General features: G+C 38.9%; 1 protein-coding gene across 1 annotated transcript in view; it reads right to left on the reverse strand.

Annotated features, from left to right (window-relative positions):
• The window catches only part of LOC106870817 (integrator complex subunit 14), a 63904-nt gene extending 50199 nt beyond the window's left edge, over window positions 1-13705 (reverse strand). The window contains exons 1-4 of the mRNA XM_014917037.2: window positions 13568-13705; window positions 10374-10543; window positions 9055-9225; window positions 5004-5395 (exon numbers count right to left, since the gene is read on the reverse strand). Of these exons, the coding sequence (XP_014772523.1) occupies window positions 5004-5395; window positions 9055-9225; window positions 10374-10535 (725 nt within the window). The 5' untranslated portion in view covers window positions 10536-10543; window positions 13568-13705. The remainder of the gene's footprint in view (window positions 1-5003; window positions 5396-9054; window positions 9226-10373; window positions 10544-13567) is intronic.
• Window positions 13706-15687: the final 1982 nt, after the last annotated feature.

Raw genomic sequence — 15687 nt, forward strand, 5'->3', positions numbered from 1 at the left:
TATATATATATATTTATGTGTGTGTGTGTGTCTTTGTGTCTGTGTTTGTCCCGCAACTAGCATGACAACCAATGTTGGTATGTTTACATCCCCATAACTTAGCAGTTCAGCAAAAGGGACTGATAGAATAAGTACAAGACTTACAAAGAATAAGACCTGGAGTCCCCTCCCCCAAATTTCAGGCCCTGTGCCTATAGTAGAAAGGATTATTGTTATTAACATTATTATTATTATTATCATTATTATTATTATTATTATAAAGGCAGTGAGCTGGCAGAATCATTAGGAAGTTTGGCAAAGTGCTAAGCAGCATTTCTTCAGGGTTTTTACATTCTTCTGTTCAAATCTCACCATGGCTGACTTTCGTCATTTCGTGTTTGATAAAATAAAGTACCAGCCGAGTACTGGGAGTCAATGTAGTCAACTCCCCGCCACTTTCCCTGCTAAAAATATTTCCGGGTCTTATGCCAAAATTTGACACTGTTATTATCATCATATTAAAAGTTCTATTGCTACAGACTGCAGCATTGGATTCACTTACATCGCATCTGTAATAAAATAACAACAAAAAAGAAAAAAAAAATTAAATCCGTTAGTTGCTCTTATGACCTCCACTTAAATGTTTGTAGAACTAATTTGATTCTTGCTTCCTGTTGGAATATGTAAATATTTTACAAGGAAGAGCTGAACATTTACCCAATTTACCCTCTGTCTGTTTCTCTCTCTCTCTCTCTCTAAACATAACTTTACTGCATTCGTTGTGAATTTATTCTCAAACTATTTCCTTTCGTTAATTGCCAACTAATTCTCTATAATTAAGTCATAATTACAGCATAATTATGTATGAGTTTTGCAGAACCCATGATCGGTGATGGTTACTGGCAGAATTGTTCTACACAAGTGGTGTCTTTATTCACCATTGTCAACCATGTTGCTGCCGTCACTGCCACCACTGCTATCATTACCATTAACCATCACCATCACCATCATTGAATCAGCATCACCATCATCATCATCATTGTCATATAACAAAAACCCACTTAAGGCATAATACACAAAACATTTAATTTGAAAAATGACTACATAGTCACTCGACATGCTAATAATAGCAACCAAACTTCCTTTAAATCATACCACTCTGCAAAAAAAAATGGGAATCCCTTTGATTACAGATCTTCATCATCATCATCATCATCGTCGTTTAACGTCCGCTTTCCATGCTAGCATGGGTTGGACGATTTGACTGAGGACTGGTGAAACCAGATGGCCACACCAGGCTCCAATCTGATTTGGCAGAGTTTCTACAGCTGGATGCTCTTCCTAACGCCAACCACTCCGAGAGTGTAGTAGGTGCTTATACGTGCCACCAGCATGAAGGCCAGTAAGGAGGTACTAGCAACAGCCTTGCTCAACATGGTGTATTTTATGTGCCACCTGCACAGGAGCCAGTTCGGAGGCACTGGCAATGATCCACAGGGAACATCAACACAAGGAAATGAAAAAATACAATAAAAGACAATCAAGACATGAAAGGGGATAGGGTTTGTTGCAGCAGTGAACCGGAACCATGACAGTCGCTGCCTCTACATGTATGACCACATCTAAACAACCCAGACACATCTACAACACTACTGTAACACTATCCGAGTGTATAAACTTTCCATGTTCAGTCTGGACAAACATAAAATTTACCTCACACACACACACACACACACACATGCAGGTGTGGCTGTGGTGAGAAGTTTGCTTCACAACCACATGGTTCCAGGTTCAGTTCCACAGCATGGTACTTTGGGCGTGTGTCTTTTAGTACAGCTTTGGACAAGCAAATCCTTGTAAGTGGATTTGGTTGGTGGAAACTGAAAGAAGCCTGTCATATTTGTGTATGTATTATACATACATACATACATACATCTATATACATACATACATACACATACACACATAGTTAGATTTTGTGGTATCTTTGGAGCATTATTATGTCAATAATAAACCCATACAGTAGTTCTATTATTCCTTAATTGCTTTACTACTTAATCAACTAATCAATTATTTGGTCAGTCACTCAATTAGTTAGGTTTGTCCAAGTCCTTTTCGTTGCCATTCACAACCGTTTCAAAAACAAAAACGAAAGACATACACACTCACACATATATGTATGTTTGTATATATAGGCGTAGGAGTGGCTGTGTGGTAAGTAGCTTGCTTACCAACCACATAGTCCCAGGTTTAGTCCCACAGTGTGGCACCTTGGGCAAGTGTCTTCTTCTATAGCCTCAGGCCAACCAAAGCCTTGTGAATGAATTTGGTAGACGGAAACTGAAAGAAGCCTGTCGTGTGTGTGTGTGTGTTTGTACCCCCAACATCGCTTGACAACTGATGCTGGTGCGTTTACGTCCCTGCAACTTAGCAGTTCAGCAAAATAGACCGATAGAATAAGTACTAAGCTTTCAAAGAATAAGTCCTGGGGTCGATTTGCTCAACTAAAGGCCGTGCTCTAGCATGGCCACAGTCAAATGACAAATAATTAAAAGAAAATATATATATATACACACACACACACACAGGCACTATACGTATATAATTACTTACATAAATGTGCAGGTGTTTGTGTTAATAGATGATCAAGGATATATAGGCAAGGAAAAGAAAGGGAAAGAGGAAAACACAGTACATGTATTTCAGTTATGTATAGTTTAAAGAGATATTTATAGGAAAAAAATATGGAAGGGAAGGGAAGTAATCTAGAAAATTACTTCCGCAGGTCTTAGCTTGGTAAGATGATTTTGTTGTTGTTTGGCCACAGGTCAGCATTGATCAGGTGTGCATTTGATCAGGTGTGCATTTGATCAAAGTGTTCCAACCATGGCCATCTTAGGGTATTTTCAAGCCTTGTATATAGGATTACAGTATCTCAGGTAGTCTTATTTAAGATGGTAAGCTATGGCTTGAAGGGAATTTTGCCGCTGTTTATAGCTGGTCAAACAACCACAGAGAAAGATTATGAAAGAGGAGGAATGATAAATGTTGGTGAGATAGCAACAGAAAAGGGGGGGGGGAACTAGTTTGAGGAACCAAGTCTTGGTGTGCACCACATACCAAAAAAAAAACTGTTACCATATTTAATGCCAGATACGATGCATTTTTATTTTTAAAAAATCTCACAAAATTCATGGGTGCAGACATGGGTGTATGGTAAGAAGCTCGCTTCCCAACTACATGGTTCCATGTTCAGTCCCACTGCATGGTACCTTGGACAAGTGTCTTCTACTATATCCTTGGATTGACCAAAACCTTGTGAGTGGATTCGGTAGATGAAAACTGAAAGCCTGTGATATATATAAATGTGTGTGTGTATGTGTGTCTCTGTCCCCCACCACTGCTTGACATTGGTGTGTTTATGTCCCTGTAACTTAGCGGTTCGGCAAAAGAGACCAATAGAATAAGTACTAACCTTGTGATTGCATTTGGTAGACAAACTGAAAGAAACCCATTGTACACACACACACGCACATATGCCGTTGCCAGTACTGCCTGACAGGCCTTCGTGCCGGTGGCACATAAAAGCACCCACTACACTCTCAGAGTGGTTGGCGTTAGGAAGGGCATCCAGCTGTAGAAATTCTGCCAGACCAGACTGGAGCCTGGTGAAGCCATCTGGTTCACCAGTCCTCAGTCAAATCGTCCAACCCATGCTAGCATGGAAAACGGACGTTAAACGATAATGATGATGTATGTATATATATATCTACATGTGTGTGTCTTTGAGTATGTGTTTGTCCCCCACCATCACTGCTTGACAACCGGTGCTGGTGTGTTTACGTTCCTGTAACTTAGCATGGAGCAAAGAATAAATAGATTCAATATCTTAAAGAAATTGTGCATCTACATAGATAATGTAGGCATCTTCTGCTATAGCCTCTCAGGCCAATGACAGCATTGGGAGTGAATCTGATAAATGGAAACTAAAAGAAGTCCATTAAATATGTATGTGTGTGTGTGTGTGTGTGTGTGTGTGTGTGTATGTATGTGTGCATGTGTATTTAACATACATATGTATATACATACACTTTATGGTATTCCATAATAATAGTAATGTAAACATATGTGCGTGCGTGCATGTATGTACGTACGTAAGTACATAAATATGTACAAACGGATGTACCCACCTATGTATGTAAGCACATACGTAAAGCAAATATACGTGTGTGTGCGTATGTATGTGTGTATGTATGTATGTGTGTATGTATGTATGTACATACATGTATGCATGCACACATATTTACTTTATTCTCATTATAGAATTGTAGGGCAAAAGTGAAAGTGTTTTTTTCCTCGGCATATAAAAAATAAAAAAACAAAACGATTTTTCTAGCCAAAAGTGAAAGTATTTTTCTTAGAAAATAAAGGAAAAATGTTTTTGTGTTTTCCTGAGCAAAAAGTAAAAACTGCATTTATTGTTTTTTTTTCAATAAAAAGGTTAAATAGATCCAATATCATAAAGTAATTGTTCACATCATGTATCTTTTAGCTTTTACTTGTTTCAATCATTAGACTGTGGCCATGCTGGGGCACTGACTTGAAGGACTTTTCGTAGAACGAATCAACCCCAGGACTTAATTTTGTTAAGCCTCATACTTATTCTGTCATCCCTTTTGTTGAACCACTAAGTTGTGGGACATAAACACACCAGTCAGGCGGTACTGGCAACGGCCACGCTCAAAATGGTGTATTTTACGTGCCACCCGCACAAGAGCCAGTCCAGCGGCTGGGAGATTTGGCTACTATTTCTAGCAGGTCATATAATTTACTTCACTCCAACTATTGAGGATCCCTCATTGGTTTGTGAAAGAATGTACAGCATTACATGTCACTGTACCATATCTTGTAACAGTAAAGAGGAGGAAAAGAAGCAAGGCAAAAGCTAACCAACAAAAAACAAAAAAAAATAGCAGTAATGTAAAAGAAATTAACAAAAAAAGCAACAAAAATAGAATACCTACTTTTCATAAGGTTCTGGTGGTGGATATAGCTGGACTGTACATTTTAGCTGACCACAGGTCAAAGTCATAACATAGGGAGAGAAGATGTCATCGGCAAATCTCTGGAACATCTGCTGGACAGATTTTGTAGAAAGGGCAGCATCAGGGGTATAAATGTCTCCGCCATATCCATTAATGTCAATTAACTTTTGAAAGAGCGGCAGAGAAACCCGGAGGTTAGGATCTGAGGGGGGCGCAATGCACATCACATAGAGTTTGCATCTTGTGTTGAAAGGTAACGGGAAATTTCCTTTCTCACTGTTGTTCTTTGATTCTCTTTTGTGATACTTTTGTAATGAATAGGACAAAGAACCAGGACCAATGCCAGAACAACCATCGGTGATTAACAGAACCTGCAAAACAAATTCAGAAGGAGGGTGAAAATGTTACAGAGGTAAAGGAATTTGTGTTTATACAGATATATATGTGTGTGTGTATATATATATATTCTCTCTTTCCTTTCCTGAGCGTCCAATAATACTATCCATATCACGTCCTCACTTTGTTGTTTTTTTGTTTTTTTGTTATTGTTTTTTTGAACTATATATATATATATATATATATATATATATATATATATATATATATATATATATATATATGAAGCATGATTTTTGGGCCCCACGGAGGCAATGACTAGTGACCGAGACCTTTGGCATTGTGCTCTGCTTGAGAGAACCGATCAAGCCAAGTGAAATCGTAGTCATGGCTGATGCTGGTCGCACATAAAAAGCACCTTTCGAGTGTTAAGCCTCATGGAGACAAAGTGGCTAAGCTCCTTTCAAATGTCTGGCCTCATGGAGGCAATGACCAAAACCATTGGCATTATGTCGTGCTTGAAAAGAAGACCCATCAAGCCGGGCAAAATTGCAGTCATGGCAGATACAAGTGTCAAGTAAATGGCACCTGTGGCTGTGGCATGTAAAAGCACCCATTACACTCTTGGAGTGGTTGGCATTAGGAAGGGCATCCAGCCATAGAAACCTTGCCAAATCAGACTGGAATCTGGTGCAGCCTTCCAGCGTGCCAGCCCTGGTCAAACTGTCGAACCCATGCCAGCATGGACAGCATCCATCTACCAAATCCACTCTCAAGGCTTTGTTCGGCTCGAGGCTACAGTAGAAGACACTTGCGCAAGGTGCCATGCAGTGGCTCTGAACCCAGAACCATGTGGTTGGCAAGCAAGCTACTTTGTGCCTATATATTTATTAGAAAGGGCATCCAGCTGTAGAAACCATGCCAAATCAAACAAGAGTCTGGTGCAGCCCCACCTCCCAGCTTGCCAGTTCTGGTCACATTGTCCAACCCATGCCAGCATGGACAACAGATGTTAAATGATGACAATGATGTTGATGATGATGATGAAATACATAATACATGTATAACCTATATATAATATATAAAAGAGACATTCTGTCTGTGTGTTTGTTTGTTTGTCCTCCAAAATGAAAGTAAGTGGCTTAAGGGAAACTATTATGCTTTTTGTTATCTTATCTTATCTTATATCTTATATATATATACATGAACCGCAAAAGAAACACAAGCCGTGTGTGACTATGAGATATGTTTTAATTCCATTATGTCAGAGATAAAGTTTGATAAACCTGATAAAGTTCATTTCTTTGAAACACTTTGACCACAGTCTATGGGTCATTATCATGTGTTTTGAGAGTGGGCGGATCCAGCACATTGAGATTGTAGGGTGCGACATGTTCAATACCGTGTATGCCCCTCCTTGGGTGTTCAAAACGACCATACACCGTTGGTACATGGAGTGCATGAGGCAGTTCACAAAAGCCAGTGGCACTTATGATCACAGCCTAAGAAAAGCTGCCTCCATGTCCACACAAGTTGTTGGCCTTGGGACCACCTGGTTCTGATGTTGTGCTGATGCAAGAAGTCCATGGTGACCCTGGCTGGTGGGAGGGAGCATTGTCCTGCTGGAAAATGTGGCTATGGTGATGCACGAAGAAGGGCATGATGTAAGGTCTTAAGATCTGGTCAATGTGCTGGGCTGTGATGCCATTCCCTCTGCCTGCACATTTTGGAACATATGGGGCCTAATTCTCTGATTCAGGCCTACAGCACCTCAAACCATGCTACTTTGGCCACCCCATGCGTCTCTCTCCATGACATGTGTCTGTAGTGCTCACCTCTCCTACGCCACACCCTCACTCTGCCATCCAAGGTGGAAACGCAGTACTGACTCTCATCAGGGAAGACTATCAACCTCCATTGTTGGTGCTGTGTAACCCACTGTAGTCATGCCTGACAGCGGTGGGCAGTGAGGACAGGATGTTGAGCAGGACGGCAGCAACGCAGGTTGTTGGCGGTCAGTCGACGTCGTACTGTGTCGTTGCTGATGGGTCACTGTCCAGTGCCAATGGTCTCACAAGCTGTCATGCTGACCGGTCTGAAGCGATCATGGAGGTGTTGCAAGTGAATGGAGTGATCCTGCCTGGGTGTGGTCACCCAGGGGCCCCTCTGAAGGCATGGTCTGCAGTGCTGTTGTTGTTGTAGCACTGTTGTAAGTGATAGATGGTGCTGACATGGACAGTGAAAGCTTTCGCATCAATCAGGGCACACAGCCCTATTTGCAATCGGCCAATAGCTTGTTCCCTCTATGCTGCTGACAATCAGGTCATACCAGATGCGTCCAAATTACAAATGCCAGGAACATGGTTCAAGTTGATTTTTATACCCATAACCTCCACAAGATGCATGTGCATTTTGGTTTTCGTGACAATTGTTTGCAACTGCCACCCATGCCATTCAACACAGCTGCATTTTGACATCTTGTTTCAGGGAAAGTTGAAAGGTTACCTGCAATTTGGGTCTCTGCAATAAACCAGCATGTCTTGGAATATTTACACTTACATCCCCAAAATAAATTTTCAGAATTTACCATATAAGAATGACATTTGAAAAAATCATGTTTCTTTTGTGGTTCAGTGTATATGAGAGATTCTGTCCATCTGTGTGTTAGTTCATTTGTTTGTCCACCAAAATGAAAGTAAATGGTTCAAGGGAAGCTACTATGCTTTTTTTTTTATCTCCCGTTATGCTATTACCTAAGATGTCTAGAAAAAAATGGTACAACACTAATTGTACACAAACCTATGAGGAACTGCATTGAGGCAAATATTCTCACTGGTTGTGGCAAAGGTGACACCGTCTTCGTTCCTTGCATACCAGTTATACCAGTTTCTGGAGAGATTACATATTTTCTTTGGTGGCATTTTTTTTCCAACATTGTAAACAAAAAATTATGAACAAAGAATAATACAATAATAGAGAAAGGGAGGGAGATATATACAGAGAGACAGACACATATATATACACATACACAATATATATTCAATTAGTTTTACCCAGAAGATAGTTGAAACACTACATCATAACCTTCATAATTTTCTCTTTCTCTATTTTCCATTAGGTTAAGTTGGAGTTGGATCAGAGGATGGCCAAGAATTTAGAGAACAACCTAACAAATAAATCGAAAATGACTTCGACCACACAGTCTCAGCTGTGAATCAGTTTTACACGGTCAAGATGAAGGGGGACAACTCCCGTCATCAGAGTGTCAGTGCGAAAACAAGAATTACACAAACGTGTATGTGTTGGCTATGGGCGGTGATGTTGCTGTAATTTCTCCTATCAATGGGTCAACGATGAATGGAAAAAAGAAATAGTAATAGGAAGTGTGTCCAAGAGTCTGGTGCAGCCCCACAGCTTAATAGCCCTGGTCAAACCTCTTCTAATGCTAGCATGGAAAATCTTATGTAAAAGGGAATGAAAAAGCTGTCATCATCAATATCTGTACATAAATTTTTCTACTGTGGCATGGATCTGATGATTAGTGCAGTAATGAGGTTGTGTGATGGTTACACTTGAAGAAACCCATGGAACCTTAGTTAAGATTTTTAGTTAAATACACTAAAACAGACATTTAACATGCAGTTAGTATTAAATGTTTAATTAATATGATAAGAGTCTATTTAGGATAACTCACCTGAGATGTGGCAAAGATACTCCACTCTTCAGTTATGATTGAATTCACTCCACTCAATGCTGTTTCAATGCAGGTTTTACTATATTCATCCACTTTGTTTAGAACCATTCTTATTTGTTCAACATCACGAGTAAATGGCACCAGTTGTTCCCATAAATAAGAAAACACTACCTGAGTGCAAAAAGAAATAAAAAAGATATATTTCTGGGTAAAAAGAAGTTGCCTTAACTCATCCACAGGGGGCAGCCTGGTATGGTAGGGAATTTTATAGAGAGATAGTGTAGTGTCCCCTTTAATACGATGCTTGTGTGTGTGTTTGTGTGTCTGTGTTTGTCCCCCCAACATCGCTTGACAAACAATGCTAGTGTGTTTACGTCCCTGTAACTTAGTGGTTCAGCAAAAAAGAGATAGAATAAGTATTAAGCTTACAAAGAATAAGTCCTGGGGTCAATTTGCTTGACTAAATGGTTATGAAGGTGACTAGGTATATATCCATAGAGAGTCAGATAGTGTTGATGTCTTCATGGCACTACAAGATATGGTAGGGAGTTTTTAAACAGTATATTATCTTTTCTCTACAATGCCTGGTTCATTGAGAAGGGCTCTTTCTGAGGTGTAATAGTAAATGAACAGCTGATAATCCTAGGTGCTGTCTGCCAAATTTAAAGGGCATATCCTCTCTGCTAGTTCAGCCTTTGTTGTAGGTACAATAGCATATGAGCTTAAGACTGTCACTGGCTGTGCGTCTGTTGTCAAAATGGGCAAAGTAAACTAGTCAGCTGGCAATAGGGGAGTAGCAGAGTTGACAACCATGCATTGCTATCTCCTGCCACATAGGGTGGCATAGAGTGAGAAAGAGGAATTGATAGAAGATATAGTAATGGAAGAGGGTTAGAGTGATTGGAATGAGACAGTGACAAAAGAGAGAGAGAGATAGTGTGATAGACTGCTATATTTGATGGTTGTTAGTAAGAAACTTGAATAGAAGCAGACTAAGCAAGGGAGACCTAAAAGTAACTATTAAACATCCGAGCCAATCTTCCTGGGTGTTTCCAGCAATTGTGTTTGACACAGGCTGTTTTCCCAGTCTTCTGTGGAAAAAATATTTGGTGATGGGGGAAATATTGCTTTGCTTGGAAACAGGTGAGGGTTGTGAAAGGAAGGACAGCCAACCATACAAAAATCATCTGCCTCAATTTTTGCCTGTTCCATAGAAGCATGGAGAAATAGATAATAGATGATGATGATGTTGAGACATACACACACACTTACACACACATCAGAAAAATAAAAGCTATTGAAACGTAGAAGGATCTTACAAGAGATGTAAATTCTAATTTACAATTGGTTCCCATATAATCCAGTAAAGTATTAATTCCTTGTATAGCTAGATGTCTCCTCTGTACTTCTTCTGAAAACTCAGGCAGGTTCACAGGACGGCTCATTGATAATGAGCAATCCAGAAGGATGATCGTTGGCATGGTGACAGCTGTAAATTACAAACATAAGGTCAAAAGTTAATATAAACAACCAAGATAACTTAATCATTATACATTTTAAAAACACAACAGCAAAAATGCAAATATAGAAATGCTTCCATGTCTAAGATAAATCATACTTGGATAAGCTGAAGTAGTTGATCTTGATAGTAAGCAACATTAAATCGATATCCTTCTGCTTGTGTGGATAGATTTTAGACCACCTTCTGACTGTGTCACTAGATCTCACAATTTACGTCATCATCGTCGTTTAATGTCCGCTTCCCATGCTAGCATGGGTTAGACGATTCGACTGAGGACTGGTGAAACCAGATGGCTACACCAGGCTCCAATCTGATTTGGCAGAGTGTCTACAGCTGGATGCCTTTCCTAACGCCAACCACTCCAAGAGTGTAGTGGGTGCTTTTACGTGCCACCGGCACGAAGGCCAGTCAGGCAGTACTGACAACGGCCATGCTCAAAATGGTGTATTTTACGTGCCACCTGCACAGGAGCCAGTTCGGCAGCACTGGAAACGATCTCGCTCGAATGTCTTTACACATGCCATCTGGCACAAGTGCCAGGAGGGCGATGCCTCTCATATGCCTAATGCTAGTGAATTATAAAAGCCGTCTCTGCTTTAGCTCGAGGAATATTGGTATCAGATTTCTGTAGATGTTACAAAGTGTTGAATATGATCTCCTACTGATGTTTTGTATCTTTCTGAGCAGGTCGGTATATGTTCCATCAAGTTGTTTTTCTAAGAGAGCCGATAAGGTCCAAGTCTCTGATCCTTAGAGAAGGACCGGCTCAATCAGTGTTTCTAAATATTTTAACTTTTAACGTGAGCAGAAGGCTTGAGTGCCAGATCTTATCAAGCCTGTTACATGCATCCCGAGCAAGAGCTTTGCGGATGCGAAAGTCCCTTTGGGAGTCTACTATGTATGATATCTGGAATCGTCAACGTTTTTGATTGATATATTATTGAGACAATTAAAACAGGTGGGTCGGGGTAAATGATGCAATAATCGCCAGTGTGGCACAACTACCGTTGACAGAAAATAGAATTAATTTATAGGATTCAAACTGAATGACATGAATTTGTGTTGCAAGATTCCTGATGTGAAGTCGTGTGTTGAAACAGATATTGTTGTATTTCGGTTATGTCATTTTTTTTCTTCCAAATAAACACTCGCACTGTATATTCGTTCTTCACTCGTTTATTACTGTTCTTATTCTCATTCATTGTCCGGAAATCTTTCGTCACACATCTGAGACCTCCCAAGCGACACTTTCCGCAGAGCAAGGGCACATACCAAGACGGAAAGTGTCGCTGAGGAGGTCACAGATGTATGAAGAAAAATTTCCGGACATGAATTAGAATAAGAACAGTAATAAACAAGTGAAGAACGAATATATAGTGCTTGTATCTTTGGGGGGTGGGGAGACCATCCCGAGATATATGAATAACATGAGTTATCTCCCTTATATATATGTTTTCTTCTATTTTCAATTATTTAAAGTTTGCTTGAAGGGAACGAGCTGGTTTCTGATAAAGATACAAAGCTCCATCATTGGAATAGAGATAGTAAAAATGTCATATGTTGAACGTAAGCGCGTTTGGTCTTCAATTCCTTGAAAATAAATTAATATAGTGTGGCACTTTGGACAAGTTTCTTCGATTATAGTCTCGCGTTGACCAAAGCTTTGAGTGGATTTAGTGGAGGAAACTGAAAGGAGCCCGTCGTATGTGTGTGTGTTTGTCCACCACCATCGCTTGACAACCGGTGTTAGTGTGTTTACGTCTCCCTAACTTGGCGGTTCGTCAAACGAGATTTTTAAAAAAATAAGTACTGGGGTCGATTCATTCGACTAAAATTCGTCGAGGCAATGTTTTAGCAAGGCCTAAGTCTAATGGCTGAAACACGTAAAAGATAAAGGAATATATATATTTCGTGTTTGTATCTAGTTTGCAATATTCTTTATGTGAATTCGTGCGTTGAAACAAATTTTGTTTTGTCTAGAGAGAGTCATTTATGCCAATATTATTGACACACACACTAGTTCGATTCCACTCTTTTATTATTAGTCAATTGGTTAAATATCCAGACTAACTAATCGATTGTTTGGTTAAACAGTAAGTCATTTGTTTTGTTTTTGTTTGTCAATATTGGCATAATGATTCTCCCTAGACACAACAGCATATATATATGTAGCAAATATTAGATCAAAACGAGATCTTATTTTCCTCATTGAAAAAAAAAATTCCCTGTAATTAATAAAACTGTCACGTATTTTGTTTGAGATATTGAATAAAAGGTGATTTATTTTTTTAATATACGTGTAATAAATACTTTCTATTTCGTATTCTCGTTATATATACAAGAAATGCATTGTCAATTAATAATCGATTTTAAAAAAGAAATTATCTCTTGTACATCTATAAACAGATCGTTCGCACTTAGCCATCAACTGATAATCTATTAATATTTGCTTCAAATTTTGGCACTGGGCCAGCAATTTTTAGAAAGCGGAGAAGTCGATCATATCGACCCCAGTGTTCAGCTGGTACTTATTTTATCGACCCTGAAAGATTGAAAGACAAAAACGACCTTCGCAGAATTTGAACTCGGAACATAAAGACGTATGAAATGCCACTGAACATTTTGTCCGGTATGCTAATGACTCTACCAGCTCGCCGCCTTCCTATTAACTATTAATATTAAATACATGTGAAGTCTATTAAATCTATAATCACCAACAACTTTGCACAAGTGTTAAAAGAACACACGCATACACACACATATATATATATATATACACATATATATATATACACACATACACACAAACACGTTTGATGTATAGATTGGAGCAGTACTCAATACATGCGGCAGAGTTTATTTATCTAGGAGATTAATGATTACATACAACGAGGAACTCTTGAGTAACGACGAAGTGAATTATATATATATGTATATAAAGTTACAAAAATATAATAAATGGTTGGCGTTTAATGAAGTAGTATTACTTACAATAAAATCTGGTGGTATAGTATCTAGAATAATTTAAAAAGAGGAGGAAATTTTACAAAATCATTGATTCTTCATAAAATCCATGCCTCTTTGAATCTACGATCTTCCGCCAGTATTCTTTAAAACGAGACTATTTTGTCAACATTATTTTGTTCCGGCGACCTAAATAAATCTCAACCATAAAATTGAAAATATATTAAGAAAGAATAATTCCCGTTATTAAAGATGTAAAAATTAACTAAAATAGATTCTCGGATTATTTGAAATATTTGCATATATCGTCAGACTTAATAACTTAAATTATTTTTAAAGGACTAATATTTTCGTGCAGCATAAAAATAATATTCACCGTTTTTCGTATTATTCGATGTACTTTCGTGTCGCGCTTTGTGCGGTTTTATTCGTGTGTTGTTGATGTTTTCTAGAAGGCTTGAATACCATAGAATCTAATTTTCCTTCTACAGTTGCCAGAAATAATTTTAAGGCGTACAGCCGCACAAAGGTTTCGTTTTTTAGTTGTTATCTCACCTTTAACCGTGAATCTGTAATATATATATATATAATCAGAAACTAGTTAGGGTTTGGCGATTTACAGTTAAAGTGTATAAATCTATTTTGCTTATATTTGGAATTAAAAAATTGTGTAACTTCTATACAACTATACCTTTTATAGGTAAATGGACATGGCTGATATAGCTATCTTTTTTTATAAGTAAATGGACGTATGGCTGATAAAAGGAATTCATTGCACCACTGGTGACAGTGGTGCAATGATGAAAGTTAAAACAACGTCGGCTGGATTTGAACTCACGACATGGTATCCTACTTTAATAAGGATTAAATGTAAATAAATAAAACTTGCAAATAAAAATTTTAAAAATTCATGGCTAAACTTGCAAATAAAATAAAATTTAATGGCTTTCTTGTCAATAGTTTGTTTGTGCGTCGCACAGAAACCGGGTGTGTCTTTTCACCTCCAGCAATAGAGAACAGTCATCATATTTCATTCCATAACTATCATCTCTGAAGAGTGCAAAGTTACATAATCAGGCTGTTTCTAGCACTCCGTTGATCCCGCTAGTGCAAAACCGTCTGGTAAGCCCGGTCGTAATGAATTTGTTGTTGGCACTCCGTCGCTTACGACGTCGAGGGTTCCAGTTTATCCGATCAACGGAACAGCCTGCTCGTGAAATTAACATGCAAGTGGCTGAGCACTCCAGTGACACGTGTACCCTTAACGTAGTTCTCGGGACGATTCAGCATGACACAGTATGACAAGGCTGACCCTTTGAATTACAGGTACAACAGAAACAGGAAGTAAGAGTGAGAGAAAGTTGTGGTGGAAGAGTACAGCAGGGTTCGCCACCATCTCGTTCTTGTGTCCATGGACATTTAACTTTTCATTATAGATTCTTTCCCAGTCTTCGTCTGCTACATAGGTACAACGCACCCGCATACGCCTATGCCCTCATACACACAGACACATGTAAATGTATCAATAAATCTTTCATTAGCATTCTATGCTGTTGTGTCTCTCTCTTTTCTCCCTGCACATATGTCGCATTTCATCTTACATATATTGTAAGGACCGTGTGTTATCCAACATCAACTCTCGTTATCTCGCATCACACGGTCCTTTACAGTATAATCCTGTATAGACTTGGGGCCCCGGGTGGTACTTACTCTAGCTACGCCACTAAGCTTGAACCACGTAATCCACGTAACTACCTATTTCTATATTCGTTCAGTGATTTGCAGCCCATCAATTACAGTTAATAAAATAAATTGAAGCAAATCAACAAAACAAATACACCCACCTTTTTTTTTTTTTTTTTCAAATTTTGGGACAAGATTGGCAATTTCGGGCTAGGGACTAAGTCGATTGCATCGATCCGAGTACTCCACTGGTACTTACTTTATTGACACTGAAAGGATGAAAAACAAAGCCGATCTCGACGGAATTTGAACTCAGGACTTGAGGACGGACGAAATGACGCTAAGCATTTCAACCGACGTGCTAACGATTCTTTTCTAATCTAGGTACAAGGCCCGAATTTTGGGGGAGGGGGGCCAGTCGATTAGATCTATCCCAGTACGCAACTGGTACTTAATTTATTGAT

This window comes from Octopus bimaculoides, chromosome 15 (assembly GCF_001194135.2).
Source record: "Octopus bimaculoides isolate UCB-OBI-ISO-001 chromosome 15, ASM119413v2, whole genome shotgun sequence".
NCBI classification, from domain to species: Eukaryota; Metazoa; Mollusca; class Cephalopoda; order Octopoda; family Octopodidae; genus Octopus; species Octopus bimaculoides.